Below are 27,344 nucleotides of genomic sequence, written 5' to 3'. Positions count from 1 at the left end.
GAGACTGCTGGCAGCTTGAAAAAGCACCTCTCCACTTAATCTCCTTAGTGTGCTGCAGAAAACACCAAATAAAAAAGGAAAAGGATAAATACCAAATAAAACGATTCTCCATCAGTCAAAAATGCCTTTACTAACCAAAAGGCAACAGCTTGACAAAACTAGGCATTACACTTTTAAATAACAGATTCTTTATTCAAGTGCACCTGAAAGATTAAACCCCCTTCTTCCTACTGGTATTATTTCTGCCCTGGATGGAACAAGCAGATGACACCCACCCTATAACTAATTCACTCTCAGTAGGACAGATTGGTCATCCAGCATGTGGTTTTGAAAGCCAAGGGGAATTCACAGAGGCCAGCATTAGCCCAAGGAGGATAATTGTCTTAGGCTCACCAGGTGGCGAATGGAGAGACACAGGCTTCCTCACAGAGAAACACAGAGTGGCTAAATTAGGTTCCTGCTCTGAACTACCCTATACAAGTAGCTATTTTCCTTTCTATTGACTGCCTGACTTAGTAAGCCAGAAACTTCCTTCAGGCAACAGAGATGTTTCCCCTTTTGACCAGAACACGCTCTATTTACACATTAGAAGGTACATTCACTATTTTCCCTATCAGCAGTATTTTAGGACATAAAACTCTTTTCTTCATTTTCCCCTTCATTCCTCCCTTCAGCTTAAAACTGGCTCCCTAGACCACCACAAGAAACAGTCTGGACACTAGCCTTTAAAATACAGCATATGTATCAACAAGTACATAGAAATACTTTTCCTTACCGCTGTATTATTCCTGAAACGTGGATGTTGTAACTACTGTCTTAAGCAAGATTTTATTTTAGTAGTTTATATCAGATGTGGAAATAAAACTTGTGCAAGAACCATTAAACACATTTAGCCATACTCCAGCCTTCTAACCTGCCTGAGTCTTCATCCTGCCAAACTAGTCATATGCACCATCTCCTTTCCCAAGCCAGGGTAGGTGTCCACATGGCAGTGTACTGAGCCAGGCTGGGAGATGGGTCTGGTTAAGCAGTAACCCAGGAGAAGGGAAGAAACTGAGGGCATGAAAATGGTCAAGTTCAGCTCAGTAATCAAATATCAGCATACCAGTGACACTAAGAGACTTTCTGGCACATGGAACAGAGCTGGGCCACTTTAGGCACAGGTGTGATTCTACTCCAGTTCAGACAGGCTGTGAAAACACAGCTATTGGGAAGTCCCCAAAAAACAGTCAGTGGCAAGAAAACAGTCCCCCTTACAGGCAGGCACCAAGATGCACTTTGGTATTCTCCATAGAGGTTCCATCAGCTCCTGTCAACTCCAGTGCAGCTGCGGATGGGGTTATACTGAGAAAAAAAAGATCCCTTACATTTGTATTAATATTTATTCCCCACTTTCCATCCTCACTTTTCATCCAATATGAACAGCTTTAACTTACACTAATTTCACTATTACAATGATTGAACTGTGCTAAGTAGATCTCTTGGATTAGGAACACTTCAACATTTCTATAAAGCCAGGAAAGTCAAAGGTTGGATAAAATGAAGAATCACCTATGGTTGCTCCTTTTTGATGTCAATTTTTCTCAAGCACATATCTGAGCAAATGGAGAAAAAAAATATGTAACAAGCTGGCATAAAACACTGACACATTCAAGACATCACATTTTCACATACATTTATTCCTTCAGTGCACACTAAATTAAAATGCACTATTTTATTGTATTGAATAAGGTCAGTCATTACTACTACCAGAAAAGAAATTTCCTGTAGCCATAAATCGAGCACCTATGCGTCTGTCTAGTGTAAGGACAAGAAGCTTTTTCTTTTAGTGAAAGTGTGCAAAACATTGAATATTGTGTCACCATGCAGAAGTTAAAAAAATTAATAATTACCAGGATTTAACAGCATATCTAATTATGCTGCATTACAAAGGAGCAAGAAGAAAGGAATTGAAGTGACCTAACCATGCGGCATGAAATTTACTCACAATTTAGTTCATAATAAGAATAAAATCATATTTGATAACATGTAATGGCAAGAAGATGCAGGGTTTTAATTGGACAAATACAAATGGAGCTATGCTCCCTCAAAAGCACATTCTCGTATTTCTCAGCCTGGCACAAAGGGCAGAAGTCACACAGGCGATTTAAATCAAGATCCCAATGTCTCCTCAGTCACTTGACAGATTTTTTGGTCTCACATTCCTTCATTATCCATACGTTTAGGATTCAATCCAAGATTAAGTGTCTCTTAATAGGACGGCATTCTGTCTTTCCACAATGCAGTTGTGTATTCCTCCTGCCCAGTCATGCATTGATTAAGATAATGAATAAATCATGCTCACAGACAAAGCAGCATTTAAGATTATCTCTACATGAAGATCTGCATGTGGCAACACTTGACCTTGCCACACCAAATACATTTTGTCTCACTGGCCCTGATAAATGTCCCTAAAAATGAACCAACAGCTGCACTCCTCTGAATCTACTTACTAAGAGTAAGCCATTTCCATAACATTTTAAAAGTGCTGTGGAACTCAAAACTCAACCAATGGATCATGAATGATGAAGATGATGCCACTCATAGACATCTCAAAGAGAAAACCTAATGTCAGTCTCAGTCAGCCTCCAAGATGTAAACCTTCACCCCAAGCCAGGCAGTTTTAGGTACCAAAAAAAAACCCAACCTACTGTCTTCATGACAGAAGGTTCTTTATTGCATATCAAGAAGAATTGGTTTGGGGAGAAAAAGGCAAAAATCACTTGAAGCCACAAGCTTGCAGGTGCTCACCTTAACTTCTACATCCTTCCATTTTCAGTCCTCCAATTACAGCAAAGAAAGGTTATTTCTATTGTTTGGTTGTTTGTTTTACCTAAAGAAAATGTTTCTGAAAGCAAAGGGAAAACAACTGAGATGTCTCTGAACCATAAAGAAAAAGTAACAGTGCTACAAAGATACCTGTTATAATGAGACATATATTATCGGACTCAGACTTCTGTTTTTGTGGTAATAGAAATTCCTTTACTTTTAAGCACCTTATACTTCCCAAATACATCATCATCACTGGTCTACTCTGGTCTCCAATCGGGAGGTCTGGAGACACACCATCTATAACGCTGCTGCTTCTTTTGAGAACGCACGCAGGATCACTCTTGAGGAGAAAAGACAACACAGAAAGAATCGTGTCTTGTCGATACCATCCAAAGTGTCTTTCTGCTGTGCCTTTTGCAACCAGTCGTGCCTATCTCGCATTGGCCTTTTTAGCCACCAGCACACTTGTAGCAAGTGTGGGTAGAGCCCTTCCCAAATCTTTGTTCACAAAGCCTAGCCATGATGATGATTTCCCAAATACACTTGTAGATATTTTGCCCTTTTTTTTCCCTACACAATTAAAATATCACATTGAATAGACTTAACTGCTTTATTCTGAACAGTATTGTTGGATTTATTTTTTTTTAGCTGGATGACACAAAGTTCGAAAAAATATTTTACATAAAGTCTTTGCAATAAAAGATGCACCAGTGGTTTTCGAACTTTCTAGACCATGGACCACTATGAAAATCTCACAGACCTTCTGATGTCCTTCACTGTCAAATTTTCAACTAAAAATAACAAAGAATACAATTTGGGTCCTCAGACCAGTGAAGATCTATTTATTATGGCATGATTTATATACCACAACTGGGAAAATACTGAATACTACAATATGCACAACTAAGATAGACAACTGCAAAAATGAAGTCAGTTCCACCTGAATTAGACAGGCCTTCTATTCCTACCACTCAGCCAAACAGATTCACCTCAGAATATTCTAGCAAAGTAATGCTGCTGCTCTTTTTCTTATCAAGGTGCCTCTGCTCCTGGACACCCTTCACTGCTCCTTGAGAGAAAGAGAGGCATCTCTAAGGCTCCTTGGGACTGATGCTTTGCTCACAACCCTATCCATGAGTGGCAGAGGGCTAAGAAGAGTACCTTTCCTTGGCCACTTAAACCTTCTAAAATATTTGTTCCTCAGTGCTCAGCTAATCATTGCTATTATGACTCCCAGTTTCATACACAAGTATTCCAAACATACTGTAAAAGCTCCAAATCACTACATATAATAGGCTGACCTCTGGAACACTATAAGTTGATTTAAATTCCTTTACATGTGAGCATTAAAAAAGTGACTGAAGACAAGAAGGAGTTTTCCTTTGATACAGTGTCAGAGCAGAAGCACAGTGTCTAAAGCTGCAGTAGCATACAGAATTTTGGAGAAGTCAAACCTAAAGACACTTGTTTTGCAAGTGAAAACCTAGGATAGCACTTGATTTAACAAAAAACCAAAAACAAACAAATAACTCCTGTAGATTATTGGTCAATCAAGTGTTCATACCTATCCCAAAGCATAAGGAAAAGGACAAAAGCAACTTTTTTTTTCTTTCTAACAATACAAAAGTATTATTGTCAAGGTATAAAAACATGGGAAGATGAGGAAAGGAGTATGTATTTAGATGACAACCAGAAAAATCTCCTTTTATATTACCTAGATTAAGACTTTTTAAATTTCAGGATATAAACACTAGAAGTTACTCTTCTTTTTTTTTTTTTTTTTTTGCATTTATATAGAATGCTTTGGAGGAGTAGTCCTTTGTAACTGGAATATTTACCATTTTTACATTGTATCCTAAAAAAAAGTTGTCGTTTCCACCATAAACATTTCAGTGGAGAATAAAGATCTATCCCTACTACTTCTAGCACAAACATGCATTTCTTCATCTAAACAATCTGGTATTGGCCTCCATTGGAACAAGGTTACTGAATTAGAGGAGTGATTCCTATGTTTTAGCATCTGTTCCCCTTAAAATTTATGTATAATTCAGTACAGACTATAAAACACCGTATGAAGCCTCCTTCCGATGTGTAAACATTTTTTTATATCAACTGAAAGCTGTTCATTGACTGCCATTGGGTTTATATTGGCTCCCTCTTCTGGCTGACATGCAAAAAGTGCAATTTATTGAGATTTTTTTTCTCTTTTCCATAAATTGTGGAACTGCATCAAAGACAATGGCATAGCAGAGAAATGATTTCTTTTATAATCCACCCAGGAAAGTTAGCCAGTTCAAATCTGACTACAGCAGTATCAAAATTGCCAATCCAAAACACCAAAAAAAGGGAAAAAACCATAATCCATAGAAAGGAAAAAAATCTAAACAACTATCAGAAGAAAAACAGGCATGCTGGAAGAGGATAATAAAAAAGAAAGACTGTTTGGGGGTACTGTTTAAGAAAAACAGTTCATTTTATGTTCAGATCTGAAGTAGATCTAGGAAGCTATTTTGGCTCTGGTTTTAACTATTTATATTAGTTCATTTCTAACTGTTTTATATATTACATTCAGGTAATAATTACCTAAAATATTTTTAAATATATTGAAAACATGTCTAAATAGATTTTCAAATGTTCTTTGATAGCCAGTCCAAGGACACTTTTTAAAAGTTTATGAGAAATTTAAGCATGAATTATTCTAACTTTTAGCAATGAGTTAGTTTGGAAGATGTAATTTCTTTAGTACTTTAATATCTGCACTCAAAGAAAAGCATCAGTTACCTGCCCATCTTTAAATTATAGATTAACTTTCTCTTTAAAAAATAATCAACAAACCATCATGAAGCCAAAGAAACAAACAGCTCACAAATATCTCAGAATAAACACTGTAAATTTGCCAAACTCTGATTTGTTTTTCCAGCTCTTACTTCCACTGTGTTGACTTTACCTTTGATATGAAGAAGATTATACTGAATATAGGGCAGGAGTTTTAACCTAGTCTTGACTACAGCATGTAAAATTACTCTATTGGCCATAAGATGAAATGTACCCAGGACTTGTAGCTAAGACCTAACAGTTTTTCCCTCGGTTCCAAAGATTCTGATCCTTGGTACTGTGGAAATTTCCTCTTCCCAGAGATTGCAGCCTGGTTATGAATGAAAAGTTTGAAGCAAGGGTAACAGGCCTTGATATTCACATGTTTCTGCTCAGTGGGTTGCAATTTAAACATGAGTACAAATAAATTATTATTAGAATATTTCTCTCATGTAGTATTACCTCTATTTAGTCTTTGTTCCGCTCAGGCAGTTCCTCCTGGAATTATTTAAATGTGGATTATTTTGAACAGGCAACCAGAATATAAAACACAGGAACAGTCCCCAGTGAAATTCCAGAATTACACATTCAGTTTTTTCCACGAGGCTCTTGTGATTATGACTGTAAAAAGTGTTACATATGGCAAGGCTCTATCAACATTTAAACATGAACTGAAGCAAAAAAAAATGCTTCAGATCATGCTCAGGTTTAGAATTTCTGCATGTTGCCCAATAAACAAGACTTTACGCATTGTACACCACACCACTATTCTTTCTTTATCAGTATAGAAAGTCCAATGGACTTTCATTCTTTAGAGAGACAGATACATTTTCCAGCACATAGCTAATTTCAAATCCATCAGCTACTAATGTTCTCCAATATTTCAATTGTTTTCTTGGTGAAAGAAAGAAGATAAAAAGAAACAAGCAATTTCCAGTGCAATGAATGAGATTGTTAAACATTGCATTTCTCTAGATAGAATATGACACTGAACATTTCTGTTACTCTGTTCCCAGTAATTAAAATCCTACTATTCCTATTATTAAATTTGTAGAATAGAAAGAAATAGTCTGTCATTAAGATTAAAATTCCTTAAGGGGTATATTCATTAACAAGGATTTCAATAATTAGATCAATCATACTTAAATTTGCAGAAATTTCATCCTGCAAGAATGTTGATGTTATAATTTTGTGGTAGATAAAACCTTTACATCTGAATGCCTGAATTTCTGCTCAAGTTAAAAAAAAAAAGTCATGAACAAAAAACATTAAGAAATGGTATTTTCTTAGTATAGTATTATACATTTTTTCCATATACTCTGATTGTATTTGTAAGTAGGTCTATGGGAAAAGAACAGTAAATAAAGAAGACCGGATAAGTCTGTAAGATTTCCATTTCCTGGTTACCAAAGAAGCAGTTGCAGGCTGGATTCCACACCACACAGCTCACAGAACACCTGCAGAGGTAGGAATGTGTTTGTACTGGAGAAAGCAGTGGCCACATGAGGTGGGAAACACCAGTGCAGGCAGTGCAAACACATCCCATCACAGAGAAAAGCAGCGCTCTATGACTACCCTGGTTTTCCCTCAGGCATCCAAACCCATCAGGCTTCCCTGCCAAGCTTCTGTCATCCATTGGCAACCACATTAAGAACGGTCTACATCTCAGTATTATTAGAATAAGCTAGTTTTAGTTATAGAAATGTGAATTTGGCAGTATTGCTACAAGCGTACACAAATTATACAAATCAATTACTATTTGGAAAACAAACTGGCTTGTATTTACCACTGATCAATGATGCAGCAGAGTACTTAATGACACCCAGGCATTTGCAGAACATGCAAGCTGTGCAAACAAAATATATAAACTTAAGAATCTTGGACATCTACCTAGAGCTCTTTAGCTGATGCTTCTGGACTCTAATGAGTTTACTGTGTATGCATCACACACACATAAGGATTGGCTACAACAGAATCCTTCAATGCAGCTTTAGGATGAGCTGAAAAATGGAAAATTACCTTAAAAAATGACATTCATTTACAGTCAGTGCTATTAAAAGAAGAAAAAAGACAACAATAAAAATTGCACGTTGGATGTAGCTGTAACAACTCACATCCATGAGTCCTTCAAGTATAATTTGACAGGTTTTTGGTAAAGTGATCTCACCAGAAGAGAGCTGTGACAGAAATAGAATTGAATTGTGCAACTGAACAACTTATCCAAAGTCTCTGTCACCCCAACTAGAGCATTCTTACCTCATGACAGGAGAAGAGCCGAACTCCTTCCATCTGATGGAAGACTGGGTAGTGGGTGTTATCGATTGTATCTCGGCGGTAGACATCTCCCACTGCCAGAAAGGCATCTAGGCCAGAGTGTATCAAGTCCCACTGATGAGCTGATGTATGTGCTCTTAGCATGTGGTCACGATTCAAGTAATAGTTATCCTCTTTCCTTCTGCTGGCATGGTTTTGAGGGATAAGTAAACTATCAAAATTCTGCTGTACTGTAACCACTGGAGAAAGACCATCATAAACAGAAAAGAGTGGAGTCCCACAGCGTCCTATATAGTGTTTGTAGAAGTGGTCCTTCACCTGCTCCTTGATTAGCCACAGTGGGTGATGTTTTCTGTTGTGCAAGTTCTTTCCCACCTTGGAAAGAATCTTCTCTGTGACATTGCTGTAGTCATCCTGAGGATAAGTTTTACCAAGCAGTTCCACAGTATTTGAGCATGGTGCACTGGCAGCAAAATCTGAAGGTACAGACTTGGATGAAGAATGCCTTGAATGGGTGGGAATTCCTCTTACCTTTACTTTTGGTGATAAAGCTGTTTTAGAATATTTAGCTACTCTCATGAACTTCCACAGCATTGCCATTGTGAACTTTTTTATAATCTAGAGAAGTAAAAAAAGAATTAAAAAAAATTGAGTTAGGAACAGCAATCTTGCTGTAGGAATTGCTAGTATCTCAGGTATACATGAATCCAAATGTCTGCTAGATTAGTATGACCAAGTTTCTGTTATAAACCACTGTTTTAACTTCAGAGGAGGGAAAATACCCTTGTGATCAAATTTCAGCTAGGATATCTTATTCAATTATCGGGCTTCTGTATCACCGCATCAGTATTAATGACTCCACAACTATCTTTAGCCCTGTTCTAGAAAATGCTCTTCACAGCTGAATAAACATCAGACCTTCTTTCAAACAGTATTTTTCATCCAGTTATAAAATATGAGGCAATAACCAAACATTACTTCCAAGAAACTCAAATTTAACAGTGGCCTTTGGCAGGCAGAACTTGCTTATAATAAAACCCCAAGCATTAACTTCTTGTTGTATCACCTCCCCCCATTAGCAGAAGCTGCAGAACACGTTTCAGATCAACCTGATGTATGTGGCACACACTGCAATCACCACTAATTCTTACTCAACACCAAACGAAACCAGTTTAACCTTTCAAACTACTGAACCACTTTGAAAAAAAAACAAACAAACAGATGGTTAGACCACAAGCCATTTATTTATATATAAACAGAACGTTAAGTTCACATATGAGTATTGCACAAGATTCACAATAAAGGCCCCATATAGTCAGAATCAGTTTTAGCATTTTGGGGCAAGCACAAAATCCCTTTTTCCACATGTTCCCAGGAAGGCTATTTTCACAGCTTCCACTGCTGTACTGGGCAGACAAGGTTGTCAGATATCAGGAAGGCAAATGAGGTGATGAGATTCTTAAAGTAGTCTGGACTGAAGTACTCATTTCCTATCAAAGGGCCATCTTTACACATCCTCCCTGTTTACAAATGGGCTTTGTGTTTCATGCATACACAGCTGCATTACTCTGCAGCATTCAAAGAGAGACATTTCTTGAAAATCTATAGTTGAGCTTCAGAAATATTAGCATAAATTTCAGTAAAATAATTAAAGCATTACAATTTGCTTATTACCGAATGGGAAAACAGAGGTATTAGAAGTTAAGTCACTGGGTAGACATCTGCTCCAAACAAACTGGCTTGTATTTCCCTATGAACTAAGAAATAGAGGGCCAGAGGTTTCCTGGGTGAGAGTTTTCTGTGAAAGTCATCTTAAAGAACTGGGGGAAGACAAGACATTAACAATGAATACAGCACACTTTTCAAGAGATTCCTTTCCATCTTTATGCCAGGATTACAATCTGGCTTACTTTCCACAGGAACATAAGAGAAACAAATGTAAATAAAGAACAAGCAAGCTAAGATTATTTTTCATATTGTCGCACTTTAAAATATGTATGCAAATAGAATAAACACATAGCAGAATATAGAGTCAAAAAAACCCAAATCTCTAAAAGACAATGGGTATGTTCACATTTGGCCTCCTTTCTTCTGTCTTATGCCTAGATGTTCTCTATGAGTCTGTTTCATGCAGTAATTGTATTTCAACCAATTAAAATAAAGGCAAGTCAGGTAGACAGAAATTAAATTTGGCAGGCAGCATAATACTTGGTTTAATCCTTTTTCTGGTCAAGTATCTTCAGAAGTAAAGAGTAGCTGCAACTTTTATCTAGTTTTGAAACCTTTAAGAAGGACTGCCTTTAGCAGGGGGGGCAGTTAAGAGTTTACAAAACTATTTCACCAAATTAGTTATTGACCATTACTGAGAAAGTTCACCCATAAATGAATTCACACAGACACAGAAACTCCTCTGACACAGGCTAAACAAGGGACAGTCTTACATTCTGAGAAGAGGCTCCATTTTTCCAAAACATACGTTCTCCTTCATGGAAAGAAAATTCTCATTTTTAAACAGCTGCTTGAAATATCCAGTTCTAATCAGATAATGAATTCAGCTTCCCTTAAGTAAATATCACCATCTGCCCATACATTTATTTTTCTAAAAAATTCAATTCAAAACTTACACATAACTGTAATGTACAAAAAACTCTCTTGACTTTATTGTAATTCTCGTGATGTTTGCTGGTTTCCTAAGTATCATTCCTCTGAGAATCAGACAACCATATGAGAAGTTGAACTTTCACAGAAAGAGTTCTCATGATTATAAATCTATGGAAAGAGAAATTAGAACGTGATCCATAAGTGTTGGGGAGGGGGGATTTTTATTTGTTCGTCTGTTTATTTTAAGACTCATTATTTATCAGGGAGACTCTAATGTATACATCTCTAAGGGCCTATCTGATATTTCAGTATTTGTAATGAGCAACATTTTGGTATCAGTTCCTGATAGTTCAGAAACACTAATTTTTCTGAGCAAGTGAAACATACTCCTCACAAACCTGTACGGAAGAAAAACCTACAGAAGAAGTTGTATCAGAGTTTTCATCCTAACATTATGCTTGTGCCTTAGATAGTTAAATGGCATTATTACCTGTACTATTATTCCAATCTGAAGCAAAATCTACTGTGAGCAGTAAGGAAAAAAAGTTACAGTTATCCAATGTTTTCTGATGAGTTATCCAACGTCCAAGTACTGCAAACAACAGCAAACATGCACTAAAGGAGTCACTGACATGGTATCATAGAGAGCACCAGCAACACTGAAGTCCTTCACCAACACTCTGCTGCTTTCCTCTCTCACCACAGACCCATGTATTCTTTTTCCAGGACTTTTTACAGAAAGACGGTATTGGACTAGTCCAACTCATAACTTACATTTGGGGAGAGAAGCCACAGAGAAGAAAGAAAATAAAACATGTTTACACTCTGTACACCGTACACAAAATATTCAAATCAAAATAATATTTACCAAGGTGGAGACCAATACAGGAAAATAAAGACCTCTTTTTATCTTTCTCATACCAATACATACCCAGAGTTAAGAACACATTAATTACTTATGTTCACTTAATAACAAATAGACAGTTATTTAAGTCTATTTATTTCTGTCTACAGTTACCTAAACATCTACAAAAAACCAGTTTAAATTTATAATTTTCTTTCTTTATTTCCACCATGCTTATTATTTGGCAGTGAAACAAAACTGGTTTCTGTGCACACTGACAAAACCTGAATCCCACAGAAAGGACTGCCAGCCAGCTAACAAGCACAGCGAGCCAAACAGCAGCTGCAGGTCCTGTAGCTGAAAACAAGTACATAAACGAGAAATAAACATTGAACAACCACCACTGGCATCTACAATCCAAGGATGGTAAAGCACTCCACCAGCATTACCAGTGGGTCATGCATTCGGAGCCTGACAGTGGCTCCAACTCACAGCTGGGAGCTGAGGCAGGGCTTTGGAAGCAGGCTGTCCTGCCAGCAGCTCCTGGTGGGGCTTCTCAAAGCACTGCAGGTGGACATGCAAGCACCAAGCCCATGATCTCCTATTACACAGATACTTACCCAGACACTGCCACCAACACATTCCAGGGTCCCTCAGCAGCTCATCTGAAGCTCCATGGGCCTCAAGTCCCTCAATCTCCATACCGAGATGTGTAATACAAGTGCAGGAACTCAGAGCTTTGAGAGGGATGATATCATACATTATGTTGTGGCAATACATTTGGAACTATGCCTGCACATGGGTATAAGCTTTAGAGCAGCTTCAAGGCAGACCAGAGGGCAGGAGGTAGCACCCATGCCACCCAGGGATGAAGGAATCAGAACAACTCTGTCCATGCTGTGCATAGACCAAGCACAGATGTGACCGCACTTGCCAATGTCAGTCCTCTACCACAGACCCTGTGACATATCTACAGCAGTTTCACTTGATGGACAAGGTTCCTTCATCCCCCACAGAAAACCAACCACCCCCATGCAGCAGCTCAGCAGACAGTACACATGCTGAAGCACACCACAGTCAAGAACTTAACAACAGGGAAATGGCACACAGAGTACATCAGACAAAAAATATCATGATTTTGGAGCACATGCAAAAGGCAGTTTGATGTGATAAGGGATCATACTGCTGTACTGTTACAGTATGTCCTTTCATGTTTAAATCCAGGTTTCCATGTCACACTGCAGCAAGGATTAAGACAGCATTATCACAGTTGCAGTGGTATTTGTCACAATTCTCCTCTACTCAACTGAAGTTTAGGAAAGAATCATAGACTTGGTGAAATTGTCTTGAAAAAGGAGGACAAAAGAGGGGTAGTTTAGCAGCTCACAATGAAAAGAATAAGGTCTGTGCACCAGCGTTGTTTTATTCACTCACCTCTCACAGAGAAGTGGAAGAGAAAGAATGTTCCTGTTTGAGCAAACTAGAGGCACAGTGAACCAAATGGGGCTGCTTTCATGGTCATTTGCTAGGTATTATTGTCCATGAGCCAAGGGCAGCCTCACTCTTGCTGACTGTTTTTCTCTATGCCCTGTGCTTTTTACAGCTTATGGCTGCAGAAACACAGATGGGCTACTGCATACATAAACTCAAGTACATGACGGGTTTGAAACCAAAATTCTATGAAGATGAGAGTCTGTCTCCTATCCAAGAATAGCTAATTAATGCAAGACTCTGAAGTGCCATGGAAAATGTTAGAAAAGTTGGGCTGCCACCATTTTGTGATGTGACAGCTTTTATCTACCGTATGTGTGGGGAGGGGAGTTCAACCAACATAGCATATGTTAAAACAAAAACTATAAACATATGTTAGGCTGCTAAAATTGGACATTTACCAGTCTGCTTAGCAATTTAGCTAAGCATTGAATTTTAGTTTTGAAAACTATGCAGGCTTACAGCAGCAAATATCATTGTATTGCCATGACCATATCTATATAGCATAGGATATAACATAAATTATTTTGCATGCAATACTAATAACAAGCTCAGATTTTTTTCTTGCTCATTTTAAAATGCTGATATACTGTTGCACACTAGAACAGACTTTCAGTGTTACCAAGCATGCTGAATTTATGTAACATACACAGACCTCTGAAATAGTCTTACAGTTAACTTAGAATGGATGCATTGTAGAACCTGACCTTCCCAGGGCAGAACATTATTAGATGCCCCTGATGATGGCTGAACAACCAACCGAATAAAATGCTGCAAGCACTACCAAGCATTGGCAAGATAACATAGCCTTCAACTATTTGGCTCTTAATTTTTTCATATACTTGGAGCTCATCTAGTTAATAATCTGTCAGCAAGTTCCATGAAACATAGAGAATAACTTACTTTTTTTATTTTGTTATTTCTCTTAACTGAAGCAAAAATGTTTCATAAGTTGGCTGGCTGACTGCACTATAATGGTGATACATTAATCATGATGTCACCTTCGGCAACATTTTGCGGCTTGCAATATCGAGAAAGAAAACTAAAAAAACCTTTCTGGGATAAGGCATGACCCTGCTTTCTCTGAGTGCTACATATAAGAACTTCTTAAATATGAAATAAAAGGTATTAGCAACCATGCTCCTTTTACACTAATCCAGAAGATGCCTATTGCCTGAACAAAAGCCAGCATTTCATGGCCTGTCTTACATACATGAGCACGTGAAGGCAAGCACAGAAAATGTGGTCCTTACTTCTGAGGCCCACCTTCAAACACCTTTACCATTCTTTAGGACTGCAAGATTGGCTAAGTCAGTCATAGTGAGCAGCAAGTTTTTGGAGAAAGGAACACACATCTAGGCAAGCACCAGTTTTTAAACTTTTTGTCATCCCTTGATTCCACTCACCATTCAGTTTCAGGTTGGATATTGCATATGATGACAAATATCATCCACTGCAACAAGTTTCAGTTCCCCATGCGGTCTCCCAAAGGCTCTAGTTCCCCTGATAAACAGTGTCACTCCAGGATTGTTCAGATTTATTCATAAGTTTCCCACTTACTAAAAGGATAATGCTTCCCGATATATGATTCAAGACAAGAAAAATGCATTTCAGTAGCCAAAACACTTGCAAACTCTGTAGTTGTGCTGTCAAGCTGGTATTAGACTGTTTCAAAGACTGCCATAACCAGGTTTCAAGACAACCTGCAGTGCATGTGGTTTAAGCAGTTCAGAAGTAGAATATCCACACACTGGAATTTGTGATCAGCAAGCTAATCAGGTACATCAAATTGGTAGTCAGACAGTATACAATTTTTCAAAAGAGAAAAGTATACAGCATAATTGACAATAGAAGTTAACAAATTCAGATGTCTGGGGGGATGGAACGACACCAAACTCCCTAATATGCAAAATTCAGAAGTTTAAGGTGAACCGTCTAATCATACTATTTGCAGTTAGACTGAAAAAAACCAGATGAATAAAAGCAAATCAAGCAAATTCAGAGGAAATTCAATGATTTCATTATCGTTGAAAAAAATATTATATATATGCATGACAGTAGATTAAATTAAGGAAAATCACCCCTGCTCAGAAACAATATCTGGTTTTCTCTCATTTATACATCAATTATTTCTTGATTTATTTTTGCACAAATTAAAACAGACTCTGTCATTTACTGAAGAAATCGCAATAAGGCCCTTTAGTGATAGCTTTCAATAGTGTGCCATCTATGACTAAGGTACACAATACTACTGAAAATAAAGCAGCTGTGAACCTGAGCTCCTGCTGACATACCTGTGTTCTCCCCTTTCTCCACAAGGACACAAAACAGCTAATAGTCGGTTCCATATTTTAAGGGAAAATCCTCATTATCCAAACACATTTTGAATATATTATATTGCAAATTACAGACTGTGAAAAGGCAATGCACAAATCATTCTTAAATATTCTCAAATGTGTCTCCTGCTTTTAAATATATCCATTTCTCATGGAATGCAATCTGAAAAAACACTACCTTTGGCTGCTGAGGGAATATTCTTTTTCCAATACCTTGAAAATGTTGCCAAACAGCTTTCTGCGTTAGAAGACATATTGTAAATAACTGTCAGATGAAAGGGACAGACTTTCAAATACCTATAAAATCCTCACTGTAGTCAAGACTTGACCACTACCTCTGCTGTCTGCTTTTTATCTTCAATATCTGCAACTCAATTATCTGTATTTTTCTACAGAGGTATATTCCAACAAGAATTTTACTCCTACAGAATTTCATATGAGTACAAATAAATTTGTTTAGAAATTAAATATTAGCTGTATTTATGTGTACTGGTGTACTTTCTTAGTTCTCATGGATTAACTACACTATTTGGGCATAATTGAACAATAGAGACCTTATCCTGCCTTAACAAGAGGAGAGAGCAATAACTTTTATGAAGTCAGTTATTAAATACCAAGAATTGGATCTGTAGACTCAGTAACAGTGCAAAGGACAGTCAAGGAAGTTTAAGTAATTAATTTCAAGCCTTAATAATTTCTATTATGGTAATGCAAAATACTACACCATAAAACAAAAACTAGGCAGTCTGGGGGGCCATATGTGTGGTGCACACTGCATCCCTTAAACAGCAGAACCTCCTGAACCTCAGCCCTGCTTCTCACACAGAGAAAGTCACCTCTGGGTGTGTTACCACGTGTTGGTGATCTCTGTGGGGTGAAGCAACACACTGCAATACACTGCAGAAAAGTATAAAGCTATAAGTATATGCTTTAGTTCTACAATTGCAGGCAGAATGGCTCAACCACTCAAGCACAGCCACCAGAAGGGCTGGATCCTTCCCAGCAATGGCAACAGCAGCCCAGCCCTTTGGAGGTGCCTGTGGCAGACAAAGAAGATATCCTTCAACTCAGAAGGTGTTATGCACCAATCAAATAATGATTGCCTGCCTCCTCCAAGGAAACGGTAGAAAGAAACTCAGCAACATCTTACACACCCAGATACAATGCACATGCTACCCTATGGGCTACATTTAAACTTCAGCTGCAAAATATTCAACATGCCCAACAACCCAAGTTTCTGATGCCTCAGAAACAAACCCAGTCCACTCAATAGTAAGAAAACAGAATGATTGAGACGCGTCGTGCCAGAGGAGGCAGCTAACATGAATCACTCAGTTCATCCACAAACGAGAAAAAGTCTTCAGCTTTACCTGCTGTTTCCCTGCAGTAATGATTCTCCGTCCGTTCTTCAGGAGAACTAGGGAAATCCATGACTTACCACAGATCTCCAGATGCCCTCCTTAGTAATACCTTAGCCAACACACTGTAGTTTAAAAGAATAATTTAAGTATTATTATGAAATAAAAAATATAATTAATATTTTAGATCAGGGAGTTATTTCATGGTTGTAACATGTATGCAATCAATATTTAAATTGAACAAGCCTTTTTTATGATGTTTCAACCCTAAATAGCAGCAGGAGTATTCTAAGTTTTCTGTCACATCAATTTTCTGTCACATCAACCTTTAAAGAGATCAGTTTCACAAATTTGCTATGATCTTGAGCCAAAATATCACCAGAGTTCCACACCTCAGACCTAGCTGTGATGTGAACTTGATCTCAACTCAAACTCTGACTCAGCTTGACTATCATTCCTTGGTGTGTCTCTGTTATAGAAATAATGAAAGTGTGAACAGACAGAGCCTTTATCAGGACTATGCATTTTTCAACAGCATATTTCAACAAAAAAAGAAAGACAGACACAAATATCTCTACGGATTTTACTTCAGAATCAATAAGTCTCACAGATTTTAGTAGGGATAAAGAATAGAATACGCAGATGCTCGCAGTGGAAACTCCACTGCAGTCCAAGACCTCCTAGTTAGAAAATGTATGGTCATGTGTGTACAAATAAGTCATCCCTAGTTTGAACTGCATCTTCATTTATCTGTTATGGGCTCTGACAAAGCATTTAAGGAAAAGATTAGAAGGTTTCTAAGGAAGGCACTACATTTACCTGCCTGGGGCATACCACTTCTCTGAGGCTGGTAGGAACAGAGCTGAAATATTAATGACTAAGCCATTTGTCAAGAAAATTATGCAATAAACCTTGGCAGCCACACAAAGAGGCTAATAATAAGATGCCAAGCTAGGGCAGTACAAACTAAGCACTTAAAAGAGAAAAGGGGAAGGAAAAAAAAAAATCACTTTCATTTGCTTGTCCATACTCATAAGCTTTGGAAGGAAACAGTAAGTTAATGAATGGGAATATTTAAATATAAAAATTCATCGGATTCAGAATTAGTAATAACAGATACTAACTTCTGAAAGAGACTGTGAGCTGCTCTAAGTCTAGAATTCATGTTTTCAAATCTTGATTCATTCAAGACGTTTATTCTAGTGATGTTCTTTGCAAATAAATTGCTTACCATGTAATATGGGAGCTAAAAGGTGGCAACACAGAAGCCACTTAATTATTGAAAATTCTCATAAACAAATGAAAAAAAACACCAATTCCAATAAATCAAATAAACCAAAACCAACAAAGATACACAAGACCAAACACATACACTCTTCTTAAGGTTTCCTCACAAATCACAGTGAAGAAAAACAAAGGCGAAATTTGACCACTCTGTCAAATCACATGTTAAAATCTACACTCCCTAAACAGACTAAAGATCTAAATCAGTTCTCTGAGTTTCCAAGTCTCATTTCTTCATAACAGGAACTTGCAAAACAAAAGGATTAAAAAAGTTTTCATCAGACTCCATGTTTTATATTTATTCATAAATTTTCATATAATTTTAATATAAGTATGTTTTAGGGCCAGGCATACTATAATTTTATATACCATTCTTTATATAATAAATTTGAAGGGTTAGTTTTTAAAGGGACATCACTAATTTTTACTGTAAGCAAATTTGAAAAGCATGCAAAGCATCATCGTATATTAAAAAGTAATCTAAAATTTTCGTTAAAAAGAAGATGGTCCTATTAGCAAATAAAGCAAAGTAATAATGTATGATGGTTTACCAAAACATAGCCATAGTCACTTTGCCAAATGTTAAATATGTCCAACAATGTGATTCGTGGATTCAATCACCACTGACACCAATTGGACACACTGACATATATCCAGAACAGTGTTATGCAGAAGCATTTAGACTTTCATTAAGCAGCACTCTGCTCTTCCAAACCATATCTCTACATTGGATTTCAAAGTGCTTTTCAGCCATTAACCAATTAAGCTCTACAATACCCTCATGGGAAAAGCATTGCATTATTTATATCCATTAGTCCGGCAGCTCCCAAGTCAAAAGCACTGTACGTGAATACGTTGGTGTGGGTTTTTTCCAAATTGTTTTGATTACATTGTCATTTTTCCCCATGTTCAGAATTTTTTTGTTGTTTGCAATATCATTTTATCAACATTTTAGCATGTATAATGGCTACGGTGAATAGAATCAAAACGTTCTGAAAGCAGCTTGCCAAAACTGCTTTTTAGGAACCAAGTTGAATAGTTCAGAAATACCGAGTTATTACCACTGAAACAACCTTCTCCCTGAATGTGCAGAACTTTAAGGCTCAAACCTACATTCCTTGAGCAAGAATTACAGAGTCATTGCTCTGTCTGTATTGCGGCTCAAACTTCAATGACATTGTAATTACAATTACGTATTTAGCATGACCAGGAAAGATCAACTGGAGAGGCAGAAGACATTTAGGGAAGATGGGAAGGTATATAAATGAAGCATTAAGGCAAACAGGGATATGAGAGAAGAAAGCAACAAACTGGGTGAAGTGGCATGGGACAGACTATTGCTACTGGACCTGGCCTATAGCAGGGTTGGCCTGCAATCCAACATGGCATTCACAAATTGTCTTCTTCTAAACAGGATTTCACCTCTGCTCACCACATTTACCAGAACCAAAGACAGCATTTACTTCAATAAGGAAATTATATCACAGAATCACAAAACAGTTAGGGTTGGAAGGGACCTCTGGAGATCCCCTAGTCCAACATCTCTGCCAAGGCAGGATCACCTAGAGCAGGTTATACAGGAATGCACTCAGGTGGGTTTGGAATGTCTCCAGACAGGGAGACTCCACAACCTTCCTGGGCAGCCTCTTTCTTGTGTTTTAGTTTATGGTCATTACTCCTCGTTCTGTCACTGGGCACCACCGAAAAGAGTCTAGCAACATCCCCTCGGCACCAACTTTTGAGATATTTACATGCAGTGATGAGATCCCCTCTCAGTCTTCTCCAGACTAATCAGGCCCAGCTCCTGCAGTCTCTTCTCATAAGAGAGATGCTCCAGACTCCTCATCATTTTTGTGGCCCTTCACTGGACCTTCTCCAGTAGGTCCTTGTTGTTCTTGTACTGAGGAACCCAGAACTGGACACAGCACTCCAGAAGTGTCCTCACTAGGGCCAAGTGAGGGGCAGCATCACCTCCCTCGACCTGCTGGCCACACTCTTCCTGAGGCACCCCAGGAGACCACTGACCCTCCTAGCTGCAAGAGCACACTGCTGGCTCATGGTCAACTTGTCATCTACCAAACTCTGTTAGGTGCCTCTTTTGAGAAAGTTTCACATTGCATCTAACTGTGCTGCTGCTCTTGCCTCAGATTATGCAGAGTGAATCATGTCAGCCTGCCAGTCCAGCCAGGGAAAAGAGTATTACATGGTGGGCTGTCTCTCCTGTATCAGTTGTTAGAACTAAGAGTCATCTGAGATTCAAACAAACACAATACATAATGAGATCTAAAGCAGACAATAAAGATAAGAGTTTTTCAATCATATTTACCAGTGAAAACCTAGACAAAAGCCACAGAATGTCATCAGCCTTATGATTTGGCTTTGCTGGGGCCAAAGCACCTGGTGCCGGCCTGGTGCCTGCACAGCAGTGAGCATTTGCTGAAGAGTTTTGCAAAACCAAGGTCCAAGAGCTCAGCAGAGCTCACAAAAAGCCCATGACAACTTGGTAGAAAAGGAAAAAGAAAGTAAATCTAACCAGTGTCATGAAACAGCAAAGAAGATGTCTCCTACACCATGTGTTGCTACCACTGTAGTAGTCATTGATGAAAGGCAGACTACAGATGAAATATAAAGATACAGCACCTAGAAAGGAAAATTGTCATGCCTGGTGCCACCAGTATAGGCAATCAGAAAGAAATGTGAGGTCAGTAGTGACAGATACCACATACTAGTGCTAAATAATCCTACATTATAATCTTTACTATTACCAGCAGGCACACAGAAAGCAAATTGACAGTCTAATTTAAAAGCATTATAATATGCTTTGAAACCAAATCATTACTGAACAGAGATGCAGGTCTCAAATGTGCAATAAGGCAGGAGACAGTGACTTGCTGACGCCAGAATCAACTATGCAGGACCTGGAAGGTCACAATGAGTTAGTTTAAGATTAAAGGCATGGCCACAGTCCCTCTCCCTTGCAGACATAAAAACTAAGAGACTACTGCTATAATGAGCTACAGGTAAGGGCAATCAGTTCTTACTCAGCAAAGGAAAACATAACCAGCATCTATACAACATCTAACTCAGACAGCCACAGATTTATGATGTGTACTAACATTTTTTCATTACGAACCTTTTATATTAAATTCCTGGAGTTCCAGGGACCACTGCCCAGACCTATTAAATAAAAATGATGGTTTAGACTTGTTTTATTATCTGTACCTGCTAGTTCACTGGTTCAATTTCCCAAATATAAGCTATCATGCAACCAACATAGGGATTGACTGGTTATATTTTGGGGTTTTTTTCTCTGTAGTTATTACCTTATTCGGTCTTTAAAAAATATTAATTTTATTTTCATGCTGCTATTCTATGTATACTCAAAGAACCAAAAAAATTACAGGAAATTTGTCCAGCTTGTTATTTGATACAACCAAATCTGGCCTAGCATAGCACATCATCTCATTTTCTAAGCAACATTAAAATATGAATATTGGACTTTACTTTTGAGGCTGAGTAGACAAAATCATATTCATCATGTCTGGTGAACCTGACTTTCTACAAATCTATTGAATGCCCAAATGTGAAGTCCCAATTTAGTCAAAAACAAGTAATCAAAACGGTAAAGATTTCAATGCATAATTGTAAACATCTAACTTCTGTGCCTCTAAAATAAACCTGCATGTTGTAATTTAATATTTGTAAATTACAACTAAACATTTTCAGTTGTTTACATACCCTCACCACCCTCCAGTCACACCAAGATGTGTGCTCAGCTGGATGATGTTGCAGGACTCTACTCTGTTCCAACCACATGACAGTCCAGACATTTCTAAAGCTGTTTTGGGGTCTGTTCTTAGCTAAAGCCAGACTGAACACCAAATACTATTTAAAAAAAAATTACTCACATGAAGCTAAAACATTATTTCAGTGAATAAAATAAGGGCTGAAAAACATTCTTAAATTATCAGATCCTTTATTATTCAGTCTAAATTATTTGACATCGGTTTTTTGTTGTTTGGGGTTTGGGACAGGGGAAGGGGTATTGGTGTATGTTGTTTGGGACTTTTTAATAACAATTATTTTCTGTCAACCCACCATAAAACCCTGAATGCCCAACTGCTGCCTTTGACATTTACTTAGACATGGTAGAACAACCAAACTTTGTTGAGAAATATTTCCATAAAATCTATCAGGTAACTAAGCCAAGGATGAAAAGTCTCAGGATGAAGCTTTTTTTAATTCTGAAAGTTAAAGCTGCTACCCTGGGCCTTTATGGCATTTAATTTTCTGCCATTCCAATGCAATCACTGGCGTCTGGGCTGAAAACTCTCTTTTTCCAGTTCTTCTCTCTGTCATTTGCTGGGAGACAGAGTAGAATAATTAGATTGACTCAAACAGTTGTTGATTGCTTTCAGTGTGTAGTTCACTCCTTGACACCACAGAGTTGATAAATAAGGATCAACAGACTGGATAGGAATGTTTAAATTTTCTGCAAAGCTGAAAAGCAATGCCACAAAAAATGAACTTTGGTTTTTTAAGGCATGTTATTTGGAAAAAAAAAAATTGAGTGAGTTTACTGCAAATTTACCAAAGAGATGTGAAGACTTGAATTTAAGTTGAATGAAACGGAAGTCTGTCTTTTCAATTCCTATTTACTTATTACTATAGAGCTACCAAGAAATACAGCTCATAGGAAAGGAAAGCAACCATGGCATGATGTTAACATTTCAACATCAGTTAAAGAAGAATTACATCCAGTGAAGGGACCTTCAATCACAGACTATTGCAAAATCATGTATAAAATACATCATTACAGTCGGCACCTCTGTTCATAATTACAGCAGAAGATCCAATACTGGGTACAGGGAGACAGAAAATATAAAAAATAATAACAAATTACAACCTCTTGCTTCCAGGCTGATGCTGTTTAATTAAGATAGAAGCAGGGGAAATGTAGTTTCCTGCATTATCATTGCTGTCATAGACCTGTTGTGGGCATTCAGTCTTCTTTAGCACTACATGAATTTAAAATAAAATAACTATAAAGCACTAAATTAGACATTTTTCCCTTAAATTCTTCTCACAACAAAGTAGAAAACTAGGGAAAGGTCTTTTACTGTCTTACACTTTCAAATTACTTCTCTGTTATTATGTTAAATTTGATACCACGTAAAGTGGGTAAAGCAAAATGTTTCATCAGAAAAAGAAGAGCTAAATTTCACTGGTCTTTTAACCTGAGGCACTTTCTGTTGCCCTTTTTCTAAGTTTGCTGTAAATTGGGAAATAAACGATAAAAAAAGTATCTTTTGGTATGTCTGTAGATGACATATTCACACTTCAAGCTGAAATTCACCACTTTGCAGAAGGGTGGCACCCAACTCATTGCCAGGTAAGCCTTATAAAGATAACTATAAAATCATGTACAGTTCTGGTGCCTGAATCCAGCACTAGATGTACCTTACACAGTACTAATTGGCATCTTAAGGCCTGAACTCAAATCTGAGAACTTTAGAACACAGCCTTCTGACATACCAGGTACTCTCAAAGATATTTTGTGTAAATAACATTACATCTTCATATGAATGTCTTGCATTCAATTGTTCAAATAATTATTCCATCCTAACGGTATCCACACTTTCTTCAGCTTAAGTTCCACGAGCATCAAATTTAGTGCAGTCAGTACAACTGCCATGCTGACTTCTACCATTTCACTCAAAAATCACAACTTTATCATGAGCAACCTGTGGGCAATTAGTGTAAATATCAGCAGACTTGGATTTGTCTTAATCAGTGTTTGTTTCAATTCCACAGGCAAACAAGACATCACCAGTAAAACACTACAGTAAGAATACTGATGACTTTATATCCAGCTATAGTCATGCTGCTGTGTTTGGCTGTCTCTCTCCACACACAAAAAAAAAACCCCCAACACTGAATTCTGTGTATTTTTCAGTATGTCACATAATGCTTCATGACATAAAATTTAGCCCCTGCCATATTTCTTTCTATAGATACAAATGTCAAATAAATCATACATATATATTCCATGACACAAAGTATTCACCAGTGAAAAGTGAAAGGTTAAGTTCTGAAACAAAAGACTATTTTTTGATATTTGAAAGGATACTTTCATACTTGCCTCTTCTCTAGCAACTGTGACCTGCTTTGTTACAAGCACACAGTAATTAATTACAGGAGTCCAAAACATAAGCCCAACTATCAAAGCTACTAAAACAGCCTCAGAATACCCTGCTGTCATCATCCAACTATTGGCAGCTACTAGTGTGCAAACAAGCACCTCCACCTTTTATTTTCTATGCTATGAGATCATTTCTCAACAATCAAGTCCTACTCTGCGCATACGAATAACTAGTCCTACTTCTGTCTTGTGCACCAGCAGATCATTCAAAATTTCAACCTTTATTCTATCCCACTGAGAAATAGTGGGGAAAAGACAGCCCATGCCTGAAACCATAAGATTCCTAATTTCCCTTTTTCCAGATTGTATTACCAAAGGAAAGGCAGATAACTCCCTCACATATGCTTTCTAATAAGCAGGCATTTTCTACATGAAATTTCTAGTGAATGAAGGCAAAATTTGTTGATTCTACGACCCCAAAAATTGTTAATATCTCACTATCAAAACCAAGAAGGTGTACCGAGTGGGTTTCTGCAAGGATCTAATTGGTCTAATTTCAGGGAGTGTTTCCATTAGCAGCCTACATAACTGGGCAGAGGACACTGGGCTTAAATCTGCCAATCAAGAGCCAACACTGCAGGTATGCTGATAACAGGGCTGGAACTCGAAATTATTCTGTCAGACTAGAGAATTGGTCAGAAAAGTAACAGAAGGATTCGTCAGCAGTAAGTGCAAGTTTCCGTATTTTGGCAGTCAGTTGCACACCTGCACCACAGCAAATACGCTGCTAGACAGCAGCTTCTTCAGAGGAGAATCAAGGGTTGTAATAAACCATGAGCTCAACAGAAGTTCAAAATGTGACTTAAAAAAAACAAAAAGCCATCATACAGGAGTATAAACAGGAATATATACTACATAAAATAGGAAGCACTCCTGTCCTACTCTTTAGCAGGAAGGAACAAATGAGTCAAAATTTTGGCATAACATTTACAAAAAATGTAAAGCAATTTGAAGAGACCAATGACAGTAAGAGAAATTACCACAAGTCTCAAAGAAGGAATTATGTAGAAAGGCAGTATATACTAGGACCATTTAGCCTAAAGAAGAAACAAATTAATGGCCCATCCATCATCATCAGATCTGACAGAAAGTTGACTTCTCTATGGAATAAACTTGCCTCTACTGTACCCTGGCTAGGATATATAGAATTTCGCCTACCAAAACCAAAGTTAGAAAAATATGTATTTCAGTTATAAGGAGAAGTCTTTCTACAAATTCCATGACATATTGTAAGAAAGGGCTTACATTGTAGTTTTATTATTTCATGCAGATTTCTAAACAGTTGTGCTAAAAAAAAAAAGGTGTAAAATTCAGCCTGCTATGGGGGCTAAAGAATAGACTAGTCAGTATCTTACAGTCTTTCCAGTCTTGTTTTGGTTTGTTATAATTTCTATGATCATTGTCACAAATTTTCTAATGAAACACATAATAGGGGCTTATTCCTTAGAGGTCTAGCCAAGTCTTTCTTTTAGTAGCAGCTTTAATGGTGCTTATGGCTTTATGCCAGTTATATCGTTGAAAGCTTAGCAGGTGATGTATTTGCTTACAGACACTGTCATATTTTATCCATCTCAGCATCTATTTAGTAAGTGCTTTAACATTCTAGATTATGGTAGTTGCTATATAAAACACAGCATTATTTTCCATATTTTATTCCCCTCATTGGCATTCCTACTCTTGGATTAACTGGCAGAAGTGCAAATATTCACAGCAATTTTAAACAACAAAGTTTGAGCGCTCACTGACAGTCAGTTAGCTGTGTACTATCAGTAAACAAAACACAACACAACAATGTTCCTTTTCTACTACAACAAAATTTCTCAGCAATTTTTTGTATAGCAAGAAATATGATGGTAGACAAACTGCAGTGGTTGTCCAAACAGACACCACCTGCTAGTTGTGTGTTGGAACAACGCTACCTGATTTACTTAAAATGTATCGTGGCTGTATTTCAGTTAGTCCATTCATCTTGTTTCATGGCATAGGATAGGCAGAAAAATTCATTTGGATTAGGATTTTCCCTTCATAATTTCATCCTACTCATGCTTAAGATTTCTAGGTGATCTAGGTAAAAACTCCCACTGAAATTAGGGAATGACACCAGAAACATCTGTGGAAACATACTGAGCTGACAAGATACTATTTTTACTCCATTCTTCAAACTGCACTTGTATGTATTGTGATTTTTTAATTTATTTTTTTTTTTTTAGTATTCCTTCATACAGAAGTCACCATTTCTATCACTTGGGCACTTGGGTTCTTGAGTAACTTCTACTACTTTCTGTTCGATCTCTCTTTTTAGAGAATAAGGGGACTGAAACTGAATACAGTACTCAAGATTCAATATTTCAACTGATATTACTGAAACATATAATAGCTTTGGGAAGGTCATCTCCTCCTCATATCCCAGTGTTTTTCTTTACTTACATTTCATCTTGGCTACACTCCTGACAACAGTGAGATTACACATTAAGCACAACATGAACCTGTATGATGCCTGTGACTTTCTTGCTTGAAGGACTTGAAAAAAAAAGTTTTTACTTTTGTCCATTACTATAAAATATGAACAGCAAGGGCTCCTAACTAGTTATATCTGATGCTCGCACCCCAGTGATTCAGAAATGATGCTTCACTGTCAATACTGTTTTATTTCAGGGTAAAAGAAGGTGGTAATACAGGTGGATACTGGCAGAAGCAGAGGAAAAAAGTTGTTTTTCTTCTATCTCTTCTGTGGCATTTAGCAAAAACTTTTTTTTTTAACAATATGTCACTTGAGTAACAGCTGCCTCCTAGTGAAAAATGCTCACAACCATGGAAAAGTCATGTAAGATGTCAGATACACAGTATGTGCCAATGCATTTAATGTTTTTATGCGTTTAAAGTACATACAGAGTCATCTGAAGATGAATTTTAAGTAGGACAACTAAAAAACCTAAAAATGCAATTCCCAAAGTGGAAAGCTTCTTACTGCATTGCACATCACAGAGTGGTCTCAGTGCTGGGAGAGTGGTTCTCCCAGCAAAGAGAACGTTTCAGGGTGCACTCCTACATAATCACAGAATCTGCTACACTAGGAGCAAAAATACTAATATAGCATCTCGCCAATAAGGGTACAGAAAGTGAAGGCAAGATAAAGAACAGGATAGTGGATCTGTTTCCCTGAAAAAGGTTGTTTCAAGTAGACCCATGCTGTCACAAAAGAAAAGACGGAGGGCTGTTTGAATAAGTCTGCAAAGGGCATCTTAGAGTCGTAATTACAGAAAGAACGGGACAGCAGGAAAACTAAGTTTAATTGTGAAAGGAAACAGCCTGACCCTCTTACAAAGCAG

General features: G+C 37.5%; 1 protein-coding gene across 4 annotated transcripts in view; it reads right to left on the bottom strand.

Annotated features, from left to right (window-relative positions):
• FARS2 (phenylalanyl-tRNA synthetase 2, mitochondrial) overlaps positions 1-27,344 on the bottom strand; it is a 237,463-nt gene that overhangs the window by 175,314 nt on the left and 34,805 nt on the right. For 2 of the 4 annotated variants that reach the window (XM_029961409.1, XM_018076888.2), the window contains 2 exons: positions 11,965-12,081; positions 7,882-8,517 (listed from right to left, as the gene is read on the bottom strand). In XM_029961409.1, the coding sequence (XP_029817269.1) occupies positions 7,882-8,499 (618 nt within the window). In that variant the 5' untranslated portion in view covers positions 8,500-8,517; positions 11,965-12,081. Of the gene's footprint in view, positions 1-7,881; positions 8,518-11,964; positions 12,082-16,541; positions 16,655-27,344 lie in introns of all 4 variants that reach the window. The other 2 variants (XM_018076885.2, XM_029961410.1) reach the window with 2 other exon arrangements.

Source organism: Manacus vitellinus, unplaced genomic scaffold, assembly GCF_001715985.3.
Source record: "Manacus vitellinus isolate BGI_N305 unplaced genomic scaffold, ASM171598v3 scaffold_33_pilon, whole genome shotgun sequence".
NCBI lineage: Eukaryota > Metazoa > Chordata > Aves > Passeriformes > Pipridae > Manacus > Manacus vitellinus.
Note: the sequence above shows the minus strand (reverse complement) of the source record. Positions and strands in the feature narration are given on the sequence as shown.